The sequence below is a fragment of the Vombatus ursinus genome, unplaced genomic scaffold (assembly GCF_900497805.2).
Source record: "Vombatus ursinus unplaced genomic scaffold, bare-nosed wombat genome assembly UNPS02014791.1, whole genome shotgun sequence".
In the NCBI taxonomy this organism is placed as follows: domain Eukaryota; kingdom Metazoa; phylum Chordata; class Mammalia; order Diprotodontia; family Vombatidae; genus Vombatus; species Vombatus ursinus.
This window is the reverse complement of record NW_020954569.1, coordinates 35622605-35642800: the sequence shown is the minus strand read 5'-3', so window position 1 is coordinate 35642800 and position 20196 is coordinate 35622605. Positions and strand designations below refer to the sequence as shown.

The following is a 20196-nucleotide window of genomic DNA, read 5'->3' as shown; positions in this document are numbered from 1 at the left end:
TTACTGGCAAGATCGTTGCCAGAGTCCTTAATTGGCTGATCCTTCACCTGAAGAATGGTCATCTACCCAAGAGCCAATGCAGCTTCTGAAAGGTTTGAGGAATGGTCCATATGGTGTTTGCTGCCCAGCTCCAGGAGAAATGCCAGGAGAACAGAAGTTTGTCTATAATATTGGTCAATCTGACAAAGGCCTTTGATACTATCAGTTGTGAGGGTTTGTGGAAGATCATGGCAAAATTTGGTTGCTTTTAGAAGGTTATCAGTATAGTTCATCAGTTTCTTGACAGCATGCTTACAGGTGCTCTGGATAATGGACAATGCTCTTTCGCTTTCCCTAATCACCAGGGGAGTGAAGTAGAGCTGTGTGTTTGCTCTCATGCATTTTAGCTGCTTGATTTCATCGATGTTATCAGAAACCTTCAACAAGGACAAAAATGGCATCAGTCAGCTACTTTACTGATAGTAAATTATTTAACTTGAAAAGGCTATAAGCCAAGACCAAAGTGGAGGGAGAGTTGGTGCACAACTTTTTGTTTGCAGATGACTGCCCTCAGTGCAGTCTCTGAGGCTGAGAGGCAGTGAAGTATAGATTGATTCTTTGCCAATTAAGCTAATTTTGCCCTGACAATTAATACCAAGAAAACAGGTTCTCCACTAGCTAGCACTGCCACTGTTCATACATGGAACCATCGGTTACAGCAAATGGAGAAATTTTGAATGCTGTGGATAAGTTCACTTTCCTTGGCAGTATGCTTTCCAGGGTCGTACACATAGATGATGAGGTTGATGCATGCATTGCCAAAACTATCTTAGCATTTGGGAGTCTCTGAAAGAAAGTATGGGAGAGAAGAGGTAAACTGAAGGTCTGTAGATCTATTGTGCTGACCTCATTGCTGTATGTCTGTGAAACCTGGATATTCTACCAGCACCATTCCAGGAAACTGAATTACTTCCATTTAAATTGTCTTAAGAAGATTCTGAAGATTACTTGGCTAGATAAGGTACTGAATGAGGTCCTTTCTTAAGCTGAACTGCCAAGCATTCAGACTGCTGCATAGAGCACAATTCTAATGGGCTGGCCACATTGTCCAAATGCTGAATGTACATTTGCCTGAAAGACTGTTTTGCAGAGAGCTCCCACAAGGCAAGCTATTGTCAGAAGTGGAGGGCAGAAAGCAATACAAGGACGCTTTCAAGATCTCTGTGAAGGACTTTGATAAGAGTTGTATGACATAAGAGACAGTGGCATAGGACCATCCAGCATACCCACATCAAGGAAGGTACTGTGCTCTATGAGCAAAGCAAAATGCAGTATGTCTAAAGGCATAGAGACATGTCCTTCCAAAATGTTTATATGGACTATTTGTGCCCAACCTGTGGTGGAGCCTTCTGAGCTCATACTGGTTTGATCCACCACAGTCAGACACACTGTACATTGATCCCAACATAGTGATGTCATTTTGGTCTACTTTGAGTACAAAGGACAACAGATGCCTTCAATGGCCCTGGATTGAAGTCCCCCAAACCCACTACGTAGTAGAGAGAGAGGCCCCGTGCTTTCAAGGGTTATTGCAATGTTTTGACAGGTTGCCCTTTTTTTTCCCTTCCCTCATTCCCACCCCCTCCCCACCCCTGCATCTTGTCTTCTTATCTTGAGAGCTTTTTTATTGTCTGCCTTGCTAACTCACTTTGCTATCAAACTTTCTGTTGCCTGATCCTTCCATTCAGAAATGATCTTTCTTTCCTTGGATTTTCATGTTCTAGTTTGTATTATGTTGGTGTCATGTCTTCCTGACTATTCCAAGCTACATTGTAAGCTGCATGAGGGCAAGGACCATACCTTAAGTACTTTGGTGTCTCCCATTGGCTAGCACAGTGTTTTGCACATAGTAGTAAGTGCTTCCTAAATGTTTGTATAATTGAATCTCCTGCTGTTCTCATAGCTATAGTCATATAATCCCTATGGAAAAGTTTTATGTGCCACTGTTAAGTGAAAAAAATGTACATAAATGAGAAACATAAATAAATGTAATATTAATATTTTCTGAGCAAGTGAGAGAGGGGGATAATTTCATGTGATTAGGTGTGGGAAGGTTGTGATTATTGTGGACTGACCAGAAGTATGTTCTAAACTCTTCTAGCCTCCTTTGACTTTTTATACCTTTAGTAGATCTATTCTTAAATTAAATTCTACCTTATAAAAAAAGGTTGTGTTATCAGAGAAATACACTTGAAAATATTGAATGTTTCAGCCTTGTAACATAAATATAAATATAAAACAGTAGGTAAGAGAAAATCTTTTAACCTCATAATGACTTGTTACTGAATGCTCTTAAGAGATGGATTGAGCATCATCCCATGTGTTACCAATTTATAGAAACCGAGAAGGCATAACTAGTACCTTCATGTATATGAAACAAAAAGTGTGACAAAGCCAAGGAGAAAACTGCTAAAGCAAATTCTTTAGTCTGATAGTTATAAAAATGTAAATATACCAGATTTTACTAAAGGAATATTCTTGTGTTTTTAGTATGATTTAAAAACAGAAACAGATCCACTTGTTGTTGTTATTTCTACCACTGGCACTGGAGATCCACCAGATACAGCAATCAAGTTTATTAAGAAAATTAGAGACAAAACTCTGCCACCTGATTTCTTCTGTCATCTGCGGTATGGATTACTGGGTAATGGAAGATAGTTTCCTCTTGATTCATTGTAGTAACACTAATTTCAAGATGAGTGTAAAAGCAAAGGCTGCAATTTTGTATTTTGAAAAGGTTGAACACGAAAACTGAAGAAAATATATTTTTCTAGTCTAAAATAGTTTTTTTTTCCTTATTTACACTTGGAGCAACAATTGAAGGGTATATTGGTTTAAAATTCTTTCTAAGTAAAATATTCAGTATGAAATTTTAATGTGGAACTTGTGTTTTGATGTTATTGATTGCCAAACCATTACCACATAGATTTTTTTTCGTAAATAAAAATGTTCCTTAAAGGGAGATAGCAGTATTGTATAGTTCATTAATATTTTTATATTTAGTCACAGACGTAGAATCCAGAAACCAATGATTTGCACATTTGCAAACCTTAGTTAAGGTTTAAATTAAATTATTCTTACCTTCTTGACAATTGGGGGGTTGGGAACACATGAGTATGATCCTTGTGGGAAAAGAGAAGAAAAGCTCCCTTTTCTGAAATAATTCCTTTATTTGTGGAATTGAGCTTTGTTCAGTCAGATGCTCTCCTCTGCAATGTGCAGACTAATGGCCGAGAGAAACCTTTCAGTAAGGGGACCTAACTCAGTCTCAGGAGGCATATTTTTCAGTCAATTACACAGGCCTAGTTAAGTAGACAGGAGTGTCTAAGAAAAGAAAGCGAGTGAGCTATGTCTTCCTAAATGCTCATAACCAGCTCACTGGAGCCTGAATATACATCAATTATGCATACTTTCAGGTGAGTCAATAAAGTGATAATGCAGAGGAATTATGGGGCAGAAGTAGTTGGTTTAGCTCATAAACCCCAAGAAAGGTAACATAGTTATAAAGCTTGATTTGGTCGGTGCTTAACACATTCTCAAGCATGACTTAGTGCTTTTCAAAGATGACAGGAGCTCTTTTTGAAGTTCCTATTGAAGATTTCAAATTTTTAATTTAGAACTTAGCTAGAACTTTGTCTTGTGGAGCAAATATGGAGAAGAGTAATTAGATTTAGGCAAATTATAATGAACAAAATAAAATTTGTCTTTCTCTCAAGTTCCTAACTATAATAGCCACAGTAAATTTTAAACTGACCACGATTTCATGGAAAATAACTAAAAGAATCACTTTCAGAGCTAAAGCCAACTTAACAAGCAAATGACATTACTTATGAAGTCAATGTAGAAAGCCAAATAAATTAATGCATACTGAAACAAGAGACAAAGAACTACCATGCTGTAAATTTTAATAGGATTTTGCCTTTCCCACTCAGAACTTACCCTACCACAAATGTACTCCCAGAGCTATGCCAAAAGAAAATATAAGAAGAGACAAGAGTCCCTGGGGTGGTATTCTAACTGTTTGCCAGACTGTGAGAAGATAAGGTCATAAGTTCCCCTTGGTCCAAATGGTTTTCCAAAAGGGTGTTGCCCATGTGAACATGTGAACTTAATAAGATCTCTCATTTTGTTAAGCTGTATTAACACCTTATTAAATTGGATAAAAGCTCTTTTCAAGTCTTTCTCAATTTCCTTTGCTGGATCATCATGTGTCTCCTGCCCACTAATTGTCCCAAAGACTTTGTCCTTGGGCATCACATCTCTAATTTTTTGATGATCTCATTAGGTTCAAGTTATCTTCTCTGTACAGATGACTTCCAATCTATGTTACCCAATCTTAATCTCTTTTCTGAACTCTGTTCCCACATTACCCAAATGCCTAGTAGTCAGGGATTCTTGAGCTAGTGTCCATGAATTTATTTTATTAACATTTTGATAACTATTTCAATATGATTGGTTTTGTTCATAATCCTCTTTTATGCATTTAAAAACATTAATCTGAGAAGGGGTCCACAGGCTTCACAGGACTACCAAAGGGGTCTTTGACACAAAAAAAGTTAAGAATCCCTGAATGTATGTTCCCTAAGTATCTCAAAATCAACATATCCAAATTTCCTCATTTCTCTTAGGAGCACTCCCATCCTTCTAGTCACCCAGTTTTGCAGCCCTGCATTAATGCTTGGCTTTTCCCTTACTCTCACCACTCATGTCCAGTAAGTTGCAAAGTCTCTGCAAAAAGTTGTAGATTGTATCTCCACAGCTTCTCTCACATTGGGCTCTTTTTCTCCATTCACAAGGGCTGTACCCTGCGTCTTGGATGGACTATTAACTAGCTTCCCTACTTCCAGTAATGCCTTTCTGACTCATTGATCATACATCTGTCAGATTCATATTTCTAAAGCATAGCTCTGATCATTCCACTCTCCTACTCAAAAATCTTCAGTGGCTCGTCACCCTGGTATTTAAAACCCTTCCGGAGTTTTTCCAGTCTTATTTAACTCTCTTTCACATAATTCTCCATTTCAGTCAAACTGGCATACTAGCTGTTTTCCACAAATGCCATTCTGTCTCCTACTTCCTTGTCTTTGCGTAAGTTTGGAATGCACTTGTATACACTTCCTCCTCACTTCTGCCTAATAGATATTTGGAAACTTAAATTTAATTCATACACATTTGTCAGGATCCCCATGCCAAGACCATCCCTCTCTTTTTACTCCTCTATTAGGAGGCACCGTTTTCCAGAGCTAAGGCCCAGCAAGCAGGCTGTTCCCTGAGCTTGGCATAACAGCAATACTTTGCACTCACCCTCTGGATGAGCTCAGCCACAGCAAAATCCCAGGACTGTTTTGCACCAGCACCAGGTGTTCTCTTAGTTCGAACAAGCATCTGTAGTACCCATGCAGGCCTGCAGCTCATCACATAGCCGTTGGTGTGTACATTGAGATTTGCTCTCACTAAAGTGGGTCCCTGGTACATGTGTCTAGTTTCCCACCTCTAATGGAATAAAGAAAGCTTTTTGCTTATGATCACTATTTGCTCTTTGGTTTTATTTTGTTATTTCAGAATTAACTGTGGTTGTGATAACCTGTGTGAGGTCTTTGGTATTTAAAAAAAAAAACTGGTACACTTTGTGACTTTCGTTTCTAAATACATCCCTTTCCCTTCTCAGCAAGGCATCACTTTTTTTTTGTTCATGCAAAAGTTTTTTAGTTTAATGTCATTGAAATTGTCTGTTTTACCTTTTGTGATTACCATTATCTGTTATTTGATTAAAAACTCTCCTTGGCCTTATCTGTGAAAGGAATCTGAACTCTGTCTTCTAATTGCTTTATGGTGTCACCTTTGAGATTTGGATCACATGACTATGTTGATGTTATTGTCTAATAGAGAGTTTTCCCCTGTGTAATTTATATTCTTGAGCTTATTGAATACTTGTTGAATTCATTTGTTTCTTTCCCCTGTGTAATTTATATTCTTGTGCTTATTGAATACTTGTTGAATTCATTTGTTTCTGAATTCTCCCTTGTAGTCTATTCCTTTGGTCAACTTATTTGTTTTTAACCAGTATCAAATAGTTTGGATGGTTATCACATCTTTCCAGTATAATTTAAAGTCTGTGAGTACTATTTTCCCCTTCGTGCTTTTTAAATTATTTCCCTAGAGATTCTAGACCTTTTGTTCCTCCAAATGAATTTTGTTATTTTGTCTAGCTGTGTAAAGGACTTAATTGGTAGTTTGATTGGCACAGCACAGGGGTGGGGAACCAGCGGCCTAGAGGCCACATGTAGCCCTCTAAGTCTTCAAGTGAAGCCTTTTGACTGAACCCAAACTCATAGAACCAACCCCCTTAATAAAAGGATTTGTTCTGTAAAACTTGGCCTCAGTCAAAAGGCCCCACCCAAGGACCTAGAAGGCCACATGTGGCCTGGAGGCTGCAGGTTTCCCACCCCGGCATAGTATATAGTAAATTAACCTAGGTAGTATTGCCATTTTTATAATGTTGGTGAGACTCTACCATGAGCACTTAGCCTTCTTCCAATTACAGAAGACATTTTAAAAATATGTTTTATAATTTTATTTACCAAAGTCCTGAGTGTACATTAATGCCTAGTTAATATTATGCATTTTTTAGTTCTTTCAGATGGAACTTCCTTTTATTTCCTTCACTATTTTGTTGCTGCTGTGAAGAAATGCTGATGACTTTAGTGGATTTATTTTGTGTCTCACTGCATTACTGAAGTTATGTAGTAGCCTAAACCATCCCTCGCAAACTTTTTTGCCTGCATTTGACTTTAATTTCTTTTTCTTGCTTGTTCCTTGCATTTCTGGAACTGTATCAAATGACAATGGGAAAAGAGGTCACCTTTGTCATTATTGAGAAAGTTTTTAGTGTTTACTTACTGCAAATGCTAGGTTTTGGTTTTAGCTTTGTAGTTTTTATCATATTAAAAAATGGACTTTCTATGCTTGTGTTTCGTAGCTTTTTTTGTATAAATAAGTATATTTTGTCAAAGGCTTTTTCCTGCATCCATTGATATAATCATGGTTTCAGGTTTTCCTTTTACATTTATTATTTTAATAATGTTGATCCATTCTTATATCCATAGAATAAATCCACTTTAGTCTCTGAATAAATTTTTGGATGTTATGTTTTAAATATATTAATATTTTAAAGTTTTGCATCAATCTTATTAGTGAAATTGCTGCTTTGTTTTTCCCTTGTTTAGATTAAAGACTATGTTCAGCTCATAAAAGGAGTATGATAGAATATTTTCTTTTTCAGTTTTTGAGAATAATTTGTTAGCATATGTATGAATTTATATTTAAATGTTTGGTAGAAATTCACTAAAATTTAGAGGGTAGCTCTTTAAATCTTTCATATTGTATGCTAATTATTTATTCTGGTTCTTTAGGTCTGGGTGATTCAGAATATACCTACTTCTGTAATGGTGGAAAAATAATTGATAAACGACTTCAAGAACTTGGTGCTCAACATTTCTATAAAACCGGGCATGCAGATGATTGTGTAGGGTAAGGTGATTTTTATATATCCATATTTATTTTAATTATAAATGAGAGAAGAAAATATTTTTATTAAATAGTGTAATATCTGACCCATTTACCAAAGCCACCAAAAAGCCCATTTCTCCCCCTGCTGAAACCCTATTTGATCACTCGTTCATCATTTTCAGTAACTGATATTCTTATATATCAGACCATTTAAAATTAGAGTGATTTTTCTTCCCTTCCCTTTTCTCCCCCCACTCCCTACCCCTTGCTGACTCTGACTCCTTTAGCAATCAATCCTCTTTAATCAGTCAGTCAGTAAACATATATTAAGTACCAACTGTGTGCTTGGGGCATTGTAATGTGCCCTGGTAGTCTACTCTTTTGTAATTATCTGGATTGGATTTGTACTTCCCTATTTGGTTGTGATTTGAAAACCCTGTCTAAATTCAAATAATCTTTTTTGCATAAACCTGATTACCACCTGGACACTGGGTCTCTCAGATAAACGTCTTTATTCTTATATCTGCTTCCAAAACAGTTTTTTCATGCATAACTCTTGGCTCAAGTCATTCTCCTCAAAACCCCTCTCTGTCCTTACCCAGAAATCTAAATATAAACATTCCTTTCTATGTATTTCAGCAGCCTCAGACCCTTAGCTTTTAAGTCTAACCATTTTACTGCCTTTCTATCCTTTCCCTGAAAAATTAAAACATCTCAAAGAAATTGCCCCTGATGCTTCACCTAATTCCAAAGTCCCTAACACTGCTGTGCACATACATCAATAGGTCTTTTTTATTTATTTATGTATTTATATATTTGCTGAAGCAATGTTTTTTCAGTCTTATCTCCCCTAAGACTTCAGTGATAGAAGTGATGTATAATCAGATTTTATGCCATATACCTTATGAACATTGTGTCAGTGATAAGGCAGATGTCTTTGAAGTGCCTGTTTTCAAAGTAAAGAATTTACGTTGTCAATTAACATCATTCTTTAGCATTTACATTATTGCTTTTTTTTAAGATATTACTGAATTTTTTGAGGTGATGTTTCTGAAGTACTGACATTGACACTGTTTTGTGGGTATGCCTAGATATTCCTATTGCAATGAGTTACCCATAAGTAACTTAATTTTTTCTCTTAAAGTAATAGTTGACTTAGAGAGGCGTTATTGTGAAATGGATAAAGTTCTTGACTTAGGAAGATCTGAGTTTATATCACATCTCTGACACTTACTGATTTTCTGATTATGGACAAATCACTTGACCTTAGCCTTTCTTTTCTTTTTTTTTTCCATTTAACCCACTTGATTAGATTTATTTTTATCATTACATCAAAGTCAACTTACATCCACCCCCATACCCCTTTAACTGAAATAACAATTCAGTTCTCAAGGGTTATAAGTGTCATCTTTCCTTGTAGGGATATAAACAGTTTGCCCTTATTAATAACATGTTGTTTCTCTCTGTCCCTTTTTATATCTCTCTTGCGTCTTGTATTTGAAGATCAAATTTTCTGTTGAGCTCTGGTTGGCCTTAACCTTTTTGAACATTAGCTAACTTTCTAAGTTAGATGGGTTATAAGCTGTGTACGTGAAGGGAGTTCCTGCACTGACCAAGTCCCAGGCCTTTTATTTATTGATGGGAATAGTTAACTAAGCATCCTTTGAAGGATTCTTGTACTTTGCAAAACATTTCTTCTTTAGGTTCCCAATATGTTTCTACAATCTGAGAAAAGAGATGTGACTTTTATAAGAGTTCATTTAAATAAATTTTTATTGGTGTTATTTATCATGGGAGTTTGTCAAGTTTTATGTTTCTTTTTGTGTGTGTGTTTCTTTTTTTTTTTGTTTTTATTTTTAGGCAGCTGGGGTTAAGTGACTTGCCCAAAGTCACACAGCTAGTAAGTGTCAAGTGTTTGGTCTGAAGCTAGATTGAACTCAGGTCCTCCTGACTTCAGGACCAGTGCTGTATCCACTGTGCCACCTAGCGCCCCAAGTTTTATAAACTCTGCCCAGTTCATATATACTAGAATGTGAAACTATCCTCATTTTTGATGTGTCTCTTTTTCTGTAATGATTTTTTCAGTTTAGAACTTGTTGTTGAACCGTGGATTGATGGACTTTGGACTGCCCTCAACAAACAATTTGTGTCAAGTAAAAGAAAAGCAGATATGACCAGTGATTTCAGTACCCCGTCTAATATCTCCTTACAGACTGATTTAGTTAAACCAGAAGTATTACCCATTGACTTGCAAATTGCACTTCTCAAATTGGATGATTCGGGGGAAAAAAATTCTGAGGCTTCAACACAAAACATCACCAATGTTCTTTCAGGAACTTTAATCGAAGATTTTGAACCCTCACTTACCCAGTCAATACCACCCCTTTCACGGTCTGCTCTTAATATTCCAGCATTACCCCCGGAATATTTAGATGTCCAGTTTCAGGAGCCTCCTGGCCAGGTAAGAAATGTAGTTCTGATATGTTACAGATTTAACTTCAAATGGCATGTGAAGGAAGATGCTATCTGCATTCAGAGAAATAACTGATAAAGAAAATTATGTATAGAATGGTTTTACATATCTCTACATAGTTGTATCTATTGGTATTTCTAAGATGGGGCAGGGTAGGGGTAAGAAAAAAAGGAAAGAAAAAAGAAAGTTACATGATAACTTTGTCATATATACACACTCACACCTATTTGTGTCTAATGGTCACCATCTCTAGGGCAGGGTGAGGGAGAGGAAAAAGAAAGAAATTTACACAATAACTTTATTACATATTTAAAAGGAATAGCAAATTGCACATAATTGATTTGCAGTTTCATGTGCAATCATCTTTTTTATTATACTATGTTATGGAAATGCTAGTTTTATTCCATAAATTAAAAATAAAATAAATTTTAAAAAAAGAAATTTTAGGTGACAAGCTAAAAACACCAGAAGCTAGTATATAGTTCTTAATAAACTGAAATAAAAAGTAAAATGTTTTCTGCAACTATTCTCTTGGTTCTGCTCACTTCACTCTTCACCATTTCATGCAAGTCTTTCCATGTCTTTCTAAGATCATTGATCTCATCATTTCTTATAGCATAGTAGTATTCTATCACAACCATATACCACAACTTGTTCAGCCATTCCCCAGTTGATAGTTATCTCTACAATTTCCAGTTCTTTGCCACCACGAAGAAAGCTGCTTTAAACATCCCATTCACGTTCAAAGTTTTCACTATTTGTGAATTTCCCTTCATCTTAGTTTTTACTTACAATTTTCCTTTTCAGATTCTCTTTTTATCCTATCCCTGTTACTTTATCTTCTCCTATTACCCTTTTATTCCTTATTTGCCCTCCCCTCTAAAACTCCCTCCCTTATATACTCACTCTACTCTCCTAATTTTAATCTGTACACTCTTCTAAAAGTCCCTCCACCACCCTATCCCCTGGTTTTCTCACCTCTCTACTGTTCAGAAGACTTCTCCACCTTTCAGATATACTCATTGTGTCCTCTTCTACCTAGATGAGAGTAACGTTCTACCCCCACCTGCTTCCTCTGTATTCTTCCTTTCATGCCCCATTTTTATAATGTAATTGCTGTTTTACCTTTTCTTTCCAAATTCTGTTTTTTAGAATCTATCACACACAACTCAGCCCCAGCCTTTTTTTTCCAACTACCTTAGTAATGATGACAGTTTTAAGAATACTGATAACATTTTCATATATATAATAACAGTTTGACCTTAATGAGTGCCTTATAATTAGTCTTTAATATTTTCCTTATATTTCTTCTGAATCTTTTATATCAAATTTTCTATTGAATTCTGGTTTTTTTGTTACAAATACCTGAAAGAATTTCAGTTCGTCAAGTGTCCATTGTTTTCATTCAGGATCATATTTAACTTTGCTGGGCAAGTTATTGTGGGACGGAACCTCAACTTCTTTGCTCTTTGAAAAGTAATATTCCAAGACCTCTGGTCTTTTAGAGTAGAAGCTGCTAGGTCCTGTGAAATCTTGACTATATTTCAGCAGTATTTAGATTTTTTTTTTCTTGTTGATTGAATTGTTTTTTACCTAGCCTGGGAGCTTTGAAACTTGGCTATGACATTCCTATAAGGTTTCCTCCTTGGATATCTTTCAGGTGGTGATTTTTTCTACTTCTGCTTTTCTCTCCTGTTCTAGAACCTCAGAGCAATTTTCCTTAATCATTTCTTGTATTTAGATTCTTATCTCTTACCTCTTATATCTTATAATCTATATATCTTATATCTTATATCCAGATTCTTTTCTTGATCATAACCTTCAAGTAGTTCAACAGTTTTTATATCATCTCTCCCTGTTCTACAGAGCGGTTATTTTTCTAATGAGATATTTCAGATTCTCTTCTATTTTTTGTAGTTTTATCATTTCTTATTGTCTTATAACATCATTTGATTCCTCTTCCCCAATCCTAGTTTTCAAGAAATTATTTTCTTCCTTAAGATTTTGTATCTCTTTTTCTAATTAGGTCTCTTCATAATTTTCTTGAATTGCTTTTATTTTTTTTTCTTATTTTTTCCTTGATCTCTCTTATTTGATTTTTGAATTCCTCTTTAAGTTCTTCTCAGAACTCTTTGGGCTTTTGATCATTTGATGTTGTTCTGTAGGGTAGGAGTGGCTTTTTTATCTCACTATTTTCCTTTGAATATGAACCCAGATCTTCTTTTACACCAAAGTAGCTATATGTGGTTGGGTTCTTTTTTGTTTTTTTTTTTGTTTGTTTGTTTTTGTTTTTTTTTTAGGCAGTTGGGGTTAAGTGACTTGCCCAGGGTCACACAGCTAGTAAGTGTCAAGTGTTTGGTCTGAGGGCGGATTTGAACTCAGGTTCTCCTGACTTCAGGGCTGGTGCTCTATCGATTGCGCCACCTAGCTGCCCCGTTGGGTGATTTTTTGAAAGAATGCCATGACAGCTTGGTTTCAGTTTTTCTAAAGCACAGAATGGTAGCTTCTAGGGTTATACTGTCATTCCCCTCAGGGAAATGAGCAAAGTGTTAAGATCATTTGGATGAAAGTCCATATGTAAATGAATAATATTCTCATATATATCATTGTTAGTCATGTTTCATCAGATACAAATTTTCTTTCCAGGAGCAATGCCAAGTATCTTTTATTCCAGTGGATACAGTTTTCCAGGTTCCCATTTCAAAGGCCATTCGGCTTACTAAGGAGGATGCCATAAAAACCACTCTGCTATTGGAATTGGACATTTCAGTGAGTTGATGCCTTTCATTTCCAGTAATTGGCATGTTAAAGGCAACCTGAGAAGTAAGGAAAATGATCAGTTGGTGCTTTTTTGCTTTTTTTGGTTATATTCTGAGAGAGAAGCCTGTATTGGGAAGAAACAAAGCAGTGTAAAGAACACGAGATGTGAGGTCAGAAGATGAGCATTTCCATTCCTCCTTTGTCACTTTCTAGCAGTAATACCTTGGACAAATCACACAGGCTTTTAAATCCTGCTTCCTCCATCTATAAAATGGAGATTGCTGAACTAGCTTTCCGTGTAGAAAACTAAGAAAAACTTTATTTCATCTAATTCTGTTTGCATAAATTTAGAAACATTTTATATAGATAAATGGGTGATCAAATATTTTTCTTACAAAGCATAATAAAAGTATCCTTTAGCTGAGCTTATTGCAACTTTAAAATTCTTTAAAAAATAACAGAATGAAAAAAAAGTTTGTTTCACTTCTAACTTTATAAAATAAAAAGGCTATGTGCTTAACTTTCCACCACAATCTACACTCTTTAACTTACTGGTTTTATATTTATCCAGAATACAGCATTTTCCTACCAGCCTGGAGATTCCTTCAATATCGTTTGTCCTAATGATGCTTCAGAGGTACAGGAATTACTTCAGAGACTACAGCTTTCAGAGAAAAGAGAACACTGTATTTTATTGAAAATTAAAGAAAACAATAAAAAGAAAGGTACAGGACTTCCTTGTTCATTAGGAATTTGGAATGGTGCTATTTACTGGTCACTGGAGAAAGAAGTCAGAGAATAAATGAAAATTTATATTTCTTGAGTTTTCTGTGAAAAACATGAAAAATGTGAGGATCATTTTGGGTCTCATCACATTTGAATAACCTTCACAGTTGAAAATTCAGGTAGCTTAAAAGTTACAGAATAGATATCTGGTATATACAGTCTTCACCCTTTTGTTGTTTTCTATTGGAAATGAAGGATCATTTTATTGAGATAGCTTTGTACTTTAAAATAGTGTGGCATACTATTGTGCTGAAAGATGACTGCCAAGTTGTTAGTTTTCATACAGATATAGATGAGTATATTTTGATTAGAAGGAGCCGATTATCTGATCTGATTCAGGCAATTGCTGCTTCTTTGCTGCCCGTTAAGTGATTTGTACTGTTTGTTAGCATTTCTATGTGAGTGTAGGGGCAGAGGAGAAAAGGGAATTAAAATATTGTAATTCTGGTTTTTGTTAGTAGTTTCAAAGGTTATTGGTGAAAGCGTATAGTACTTTACACATAATGGCACTCAATACAGATTTGTTTACTTGAGTCACCTAAAAATGATAAGACTAAAGATGAAAATGACGAGTTTAGAGGAAGCCTGTGTCCATTTTATTTTCTGTATTTTTCTTCCCTTATTGGCAGATTTGGGCTGAAATACTTGTTGGTTTTTTTTTTTTTTAACTCTGTATTTATGTAGATCTTTTCACCTGAGAAGATCATAGCATTATGAAATGAAAAAGTCTATCTTTTAGCAGGGTTGTGAAAGTTTCTATCAGAACATTAAAAATGTACAATTATATAATTTTTGGGAAACTGGTTTAAAATTATTTTTTATGTTTCATATATGTATACATATACACATATATATATTTTCAACTGAGGGGATGTAGAGTGAGCTTTTTTAGTACTTCATGTTTAAAATTTAATTCTATATTTATCACTTTTTTCCTTTTTGATGAACTCTCTATTGTGTTCATTTTGGGGGTATTTTCGGACTGAATAATTTTATGTCCTTATTCATAATATTGTGCACATTGAATAACTACCGTGATGTTAACTATAAATATAGAAAGTATTCTTTTATTTATTTGAAAATTAAAATATTCATTTCCCTCTTCTTTATGTTATGTCTCCAATGCCTGTGGGATTCCTCTTTTCATCCTTTATCCTTAAAGGAGCAGCCATACCACAGCACATTCCAGAAAGGGTCTCTCTTCAGTTCCTTCTTACGTGGTGTCTTGAAATAAGAGCAATTCCTAAAAAGGTATTATCCTCCTTCCCTCTTTGCATTTTAGTATTTAAATTAATTACATACCCCTTGCACTACTTAGGGTAGAAAATTTCAGAACAACGTAATCGGTTCTTGACAATGATCTACTATAGTTGAATACTTATTATGTTAACCCAATAAATGAAAGCAATTTTTCATATTGCTTGGAAATTCGTAAGAGTCCACATTTTTTCCCTTTTTTAACCAGTTTTTCAGAAAATAATAACCAGCAGTTATTAAGCATTTAGATATAATGTCATGTGAAAACTTGTTGTTGATGAATAATTTCTATAGACAAAATTGAAAATATTTTTAGCAGAAAATATGTGGTTTTTTTAAGTTGAAAGATCCACTAGATGTCAGTATTCTACAACATCTTACTGGAAAAATTGCCTTTAATTGATTTCTCTTGCTACTCTGCCTTAAGTGACTGTATTGATATAACATGCCAAACTACATTTTGCCAGATATCTCATAAAAGCAAGAATGTGTAAGATATGCTGTGGTTACAGAATACTCCCCAATACTAATATTTCTTTTTTTTCCTTTCCATCTTGTTCAGTTTATGTCATATAACTTGCTAGGCCAAATGACCATGTTCTCAGGAGGTTCATCATCAAATGTAACATGAGTCAAACTATAGTATTCACTGTATAGAAAATATTTTTATTATATATATACTAATGTAATTCAGTTATAGCACTTCTGTACTAGAAACATTTCTCTCATTTGAGGAGTCATGGGGCAAGTGTTCAGTGATTATATTTTGCCGTATGAAAGTCTCATTTATACATTCATTTGCAAAGTTCATGAGTAAACTTTTTAAACCAAAAATCTGTCCCCCATTTGTGGCCCATATTGCCAGACTCAAGATGCTCCATCATTTGTAGGTCTTCAGTATACCTATTTCCTCGTTATTTTTTAGCTCAGCATGCTTTGAATCTTTTGTGAAGCCTGATGATAAGTTTTGGATGAAAGCTTCAGATTCAGATAGCAGTCTTTCTTGGCATTATACCTCTCTCACCCCACAAATAAATTAAAATTTGAAACTAAATAAAACATCAAAGCTATATGTTGGGGCACAAAGAGAGGTAGTTTTTTTATCCTTAGTTAAAATACTTAAGAATGGAATTGAAGTGAAACTGAACTGTTGATACACCTTGCAGGGGTTTGTGCTTGGACATGTATAAGAAGTCCCGTGCTCTACTTGGTCGCTTCTGGTTTTTCTTATTCTTTGCATTGGAACGTTTGATGTAGTTTACACTGAGGGCAACTGGGATATGGAGGCATAAGGTGGATGTTGGATTAACTCAAATAGAAGTATTATATGTATACTAAAGCTTGAATTACTAATAATAAAGATTTAATTCAAAGCTTGCCACTGAGCCTTCAAATCACATTTAACTTGATGGACAACTTGCATTGTGTTTTGCACACAGATTTTGTAACCTTGCAGGTTACTGCAAACTATGGCCAGAAATTAGAAGATAAAAACTGAGTTTTCCTAGCAGAGAGTGAATTATATTTTCCTTTAGGTATTTGTGCTGTCTATCCAGCTCATTTTTGGATAATTGGGCACATTTTCAGATAAATAATGAACGAGCAACCATGACAATCTAAGCCACAGAGGACACCTTCATTAAAATCTCTCTTTTCGCTTACCACAGGCATTTTTGCGAGCCCTTGTAGAATATACCAGTGATAGTACTGAAAAGCGAAGGTTACAAGAACTTTGCAGCAAACAAGGGGCCTCTGATTATAATCATTTCATACGAGACTCTTATGTCAGCTTGTTAGACTTACTCCACGCTTTTCCAACTTGCAGGCCACCTCTTAGTCTGCTGCTAGGTAAGTGGTTACTTTTGGTTTAATTGGTTTCACATTCTTTGAAATTTCACATACTACATGTATAGGCCCTTTTTGAAGAAAAGGAAAATTACTGTTCGGTTACTTTTTAGTCCTTAAAAATTTCAAGAGCCAAAGCTGGAAAATGTTAGAAATGGTAATTATCAAGAACAGATCCTTGTAGTTTATCTCAAAATGATCAGTACCCAAGGGGAAAGTAGCCTTCTAAAAGTGAAAAGACTATGAGAGGAAAAAAAAACCCTCAATTTTTTTTTCCAATTCAATATAGCTATGTTTTTCTTTCATAAAAAGTTTCAATTTTTGATGAGTCTGAATTGTTAAATATTCCTAATCCTTTCTATTTTACCAGTTTTCTACAAAGTTCTCTGTTAGTCAGATCTTCACAAATATTTTAACAATTAGTCTTTTCCAAAAGTACCCAAAATTAGACTAAATTTATCAAGAATTTAAGTATTATCTACCTAGCACTGTGCTAGGTGCTCTGTGAGATTAAATACACACACAAATATTTGTCTTCAGGGAGTTAAAATCCCATTAAATAAATAAAATAAAATCCACCCCCACCCCCTCCCCCCCAAAAAATAGGTAGTCTTAGTACAGAATATTTTTGACCCAAAATGGACTTTGATTTTGAACCAAAGGGTAAAACTAGGGTCCATAACATTCCTCTAATTTATAAGACACTCTTGGACTCTATATTATGGATTTTAACTAAAGTAAAACTGTTGTCTTACGAACGTAGTTGTCAAATTACTGTTGCTTACTATAAATTTTAACTTAGTCATATTATGAGAGGCTGAAAGCTCATATTGCTGATTTAGCAATTGACTACTGGAAAATGAAGAATAACATGAATTTCACAGTTATTTACTAATTGATAGTCATAATTTTTAAAGTCAGCCATGTTACCATCAGAGTACACAATTCAATAAAAATTGGCCACTATCTTATAATTGTTTTTCTCTTTAAGTTCATTACACTTCTCTTGATAAGAGCTGGTATTTTTTTCCCCTTTTCTTGTAGGGTGCTGACTTTTCTATTTTTATTTTATTTGTGTAGCTTTTTTTTTTTCAGTCAACTACATCCACTCCTATCATCTTTGTTATGTTTAGAAAGTAAATACCATTTTTAATATTTTGAGAAATATTTCAATCTCAACATTTTTTTTCTCTTGAATTTTCATACCTTTAGCATTAACCTTGATGCCTCAGTTTTCCTCACTCCACATATCCAGTTAGTTGCCAAATCTTGCTTTTTTACCACTATAGCAACCTCTTGCATCTGACCTCTTCTCAGCTACCACCTTCAAGCCTACATTACCTCTTTCCTAAACTATTGCAATGACATACTAATTGATTTTCTTGCCTAATGTTCCTTCTCACTCCAACCTATCCTGCACTCAGCTGCCAAAGTGATTTTCCTTAATCTGACCATATCATTCCATGCTTTTAGGAAGAAACATAAACTTTTATTTGTCTTTTAAAGCCCTTCTGGCTCCCACTTAGCTCTCATTATACATTACTGCTTTTCACATATTCTTTGATCCAACCAAACTGGTCTTCTCTTTTTCTTCATACATGGCTCTCCATCTCCCATCTTTATATAGACTATTCATTTCTCATGCCTGAAATATCCATCTCCTTCATTTCCACTGTACAGCACCCCATACCTCCTGCAATATGAAATTCAAGCAGCATCTTTTTCATGAAGATTTCCTTATCCCCTCAACTTCTAGTGCTCTATCCTAGTTATTTGTATTCAACTACCATGTAATATATATATGTATGTATATATATATATATGCACAAACATACATATGTATCACATATCTATGTACATACAAATATATATAATACATATATATATATATGTTATCTCTACTGATAGGATAGAAAGTTTGTTTGTATTTGTATACTAAGCATTTAGCAAAGTGCATGTCACATAAGAGACATTTAATAAATGTTTGATAGATTAATTGTACTTTTGTGGGTGAAATTTAACAAGATGTTAAACTGAGACACAGTTCTCTGAGCAAGATAACATTGCATTCATAGGGTGGAAATCTTGAGAATAAAGTGGGTCAGTGGCTGCTTGAGTTTCTAGCCAAAGACCCCAAGCAAAAGGACAGTGCCCCCCAAGTTTAGCAGAATTCCTTGAGGCAAGAATTAGAACAGTGATAAGGAAGAGAACTGGATTTCTAAACAACCCATTACAGGCCAGCTGAATTCTGAACTAAGTTTGGAGGCTTAGAACCATGACTTAGACAGTTACAGGACAAAATCAATTAACTGTAAATTGGATTGATAAGAAAAGGATATAGGATCAATTTTAATCTTCTCAGTACTATGGTGAAATAGTGTTCTCAACCTGAAAACTAATACAGTACACAGATTTTGTGTCCTTGGTCCACTTTTTTCAGTGACTCCTACAGGGATATAATTTCCCCAATTAGTCAGTGTCACTTAGGATAAGATGTTGCTGCCTTTGGCCTTCTGATACATGCTAACCAAGTTCCCTCAGGCATTTCCTGGACCTGACTAGTTCCCTACTAATGTGAAACATCACATTTGTGGAAAGAATAGCAGTTGCACCCAGACTGACTGAGTTTCACTTAGATTTTATATTAGGGATGAGAAGAGATGGATCAGCTTCTATAGTGTTACCCTCATCCACAACCTTGTGCTTTGTACATTTAGCCCTTTGACTATTACAGTTGGTTGATGGGATGGAAAGGGGCCTTGTTAACCTTAGAGACTATCATATTTAGTACACATTCACAGCAAGTTCAGGCATTAAAGAAGCAACCAAAGTTGTCCCAATATATTCTTAATAATGCATGAACATTTGTCTTTCCCTAAGATATCTTTTACAGTGTTGTGCTTCTTGTGGTGACATCACACATGATGAAAACTGACACCTACCTTGAGTCACTTTATGTTAGGGTGCAAAATTATAGTCCAAATATATCCTACTTCTGATGATTCTCATCAAATATTTAAAAAAAAATCATGTAGGAAATGCATGATTAAAAAAGGAGATGGGTTGGTCAAGTCATGACAGCAAGGTATGACAGTCATACCCAAGGTACATCTGTATCTACATCATGTTAAAAGAGATCTAGTCACACCTTCCAGGCTATGGATTATCATCCTGTAGAAGAGGTCTTAAGCCCCCTCCCCATATTTCTGAGCGCTTTGGAAACCAAATTATAATGTAATTGGGAAATCTTTAACAAATAAAAATACAATAGAACATGGGTGATGTTAATGTTCTAAGTCAGCAAGTAGCCCACAAGGATACTTATGTATGGTTTAGTGCCACCATTTCTATTTCAATTTGACACCACTGCTCTGGAGGAGTAATTTAACCCCAGGGATCCAAGTTAGTGCATATCAAAGGGCCCAGAACTAACCAGAACTATAATTAACCAGCTTTGGAACCTGTCCTTACTACTGTCATTCAATGAAAGGAGAACCAGTACCAGGTGACTGTGTCCTGCATTGTGG

General features: G+C 35.2%; 1 protein-coding gene across 4 annotated transcripts in view; it reads left to right on the top strand.

Moving 5' to 3' along the window:
* The window catches only part of MTRR (5-methyltetrahydrofolate-homocysteine methyltransferase reductase), a 41561-nt gene that overhangs the window by 6093 nt on the left and 15272 nt on the right, over positions 1-20196 (top strand). For all 4 annotated transcript variants that reach the window (XM_027868919.1, XM_027868920.1, XM_027868922.1 and 1 more), the window contains exons 3-9: positions 2530-2683; positions 7452-7569; positions 9634-10009; positions 12668-12790; positions 13353-13506; positions 14730-14818; positions 16492-16672. In XM_027868919.1, the coding sequence (XP_027724720.1) occupies positions 2530-2683; positions 7452-7569; positions 9634-10009; positions 12668-12790; positions 13353-13506; positions 14730-14818; positions 16492-16672 (1195 nt within the window). The remainder of the gene's footprint in view (positions 1-2529; positions 2684-7451; positions 7570-9633; positions 10010-12667; positions 12791-13352; positions 13507-14729; positions 14819-16491; positions 16673-20196) is intronic.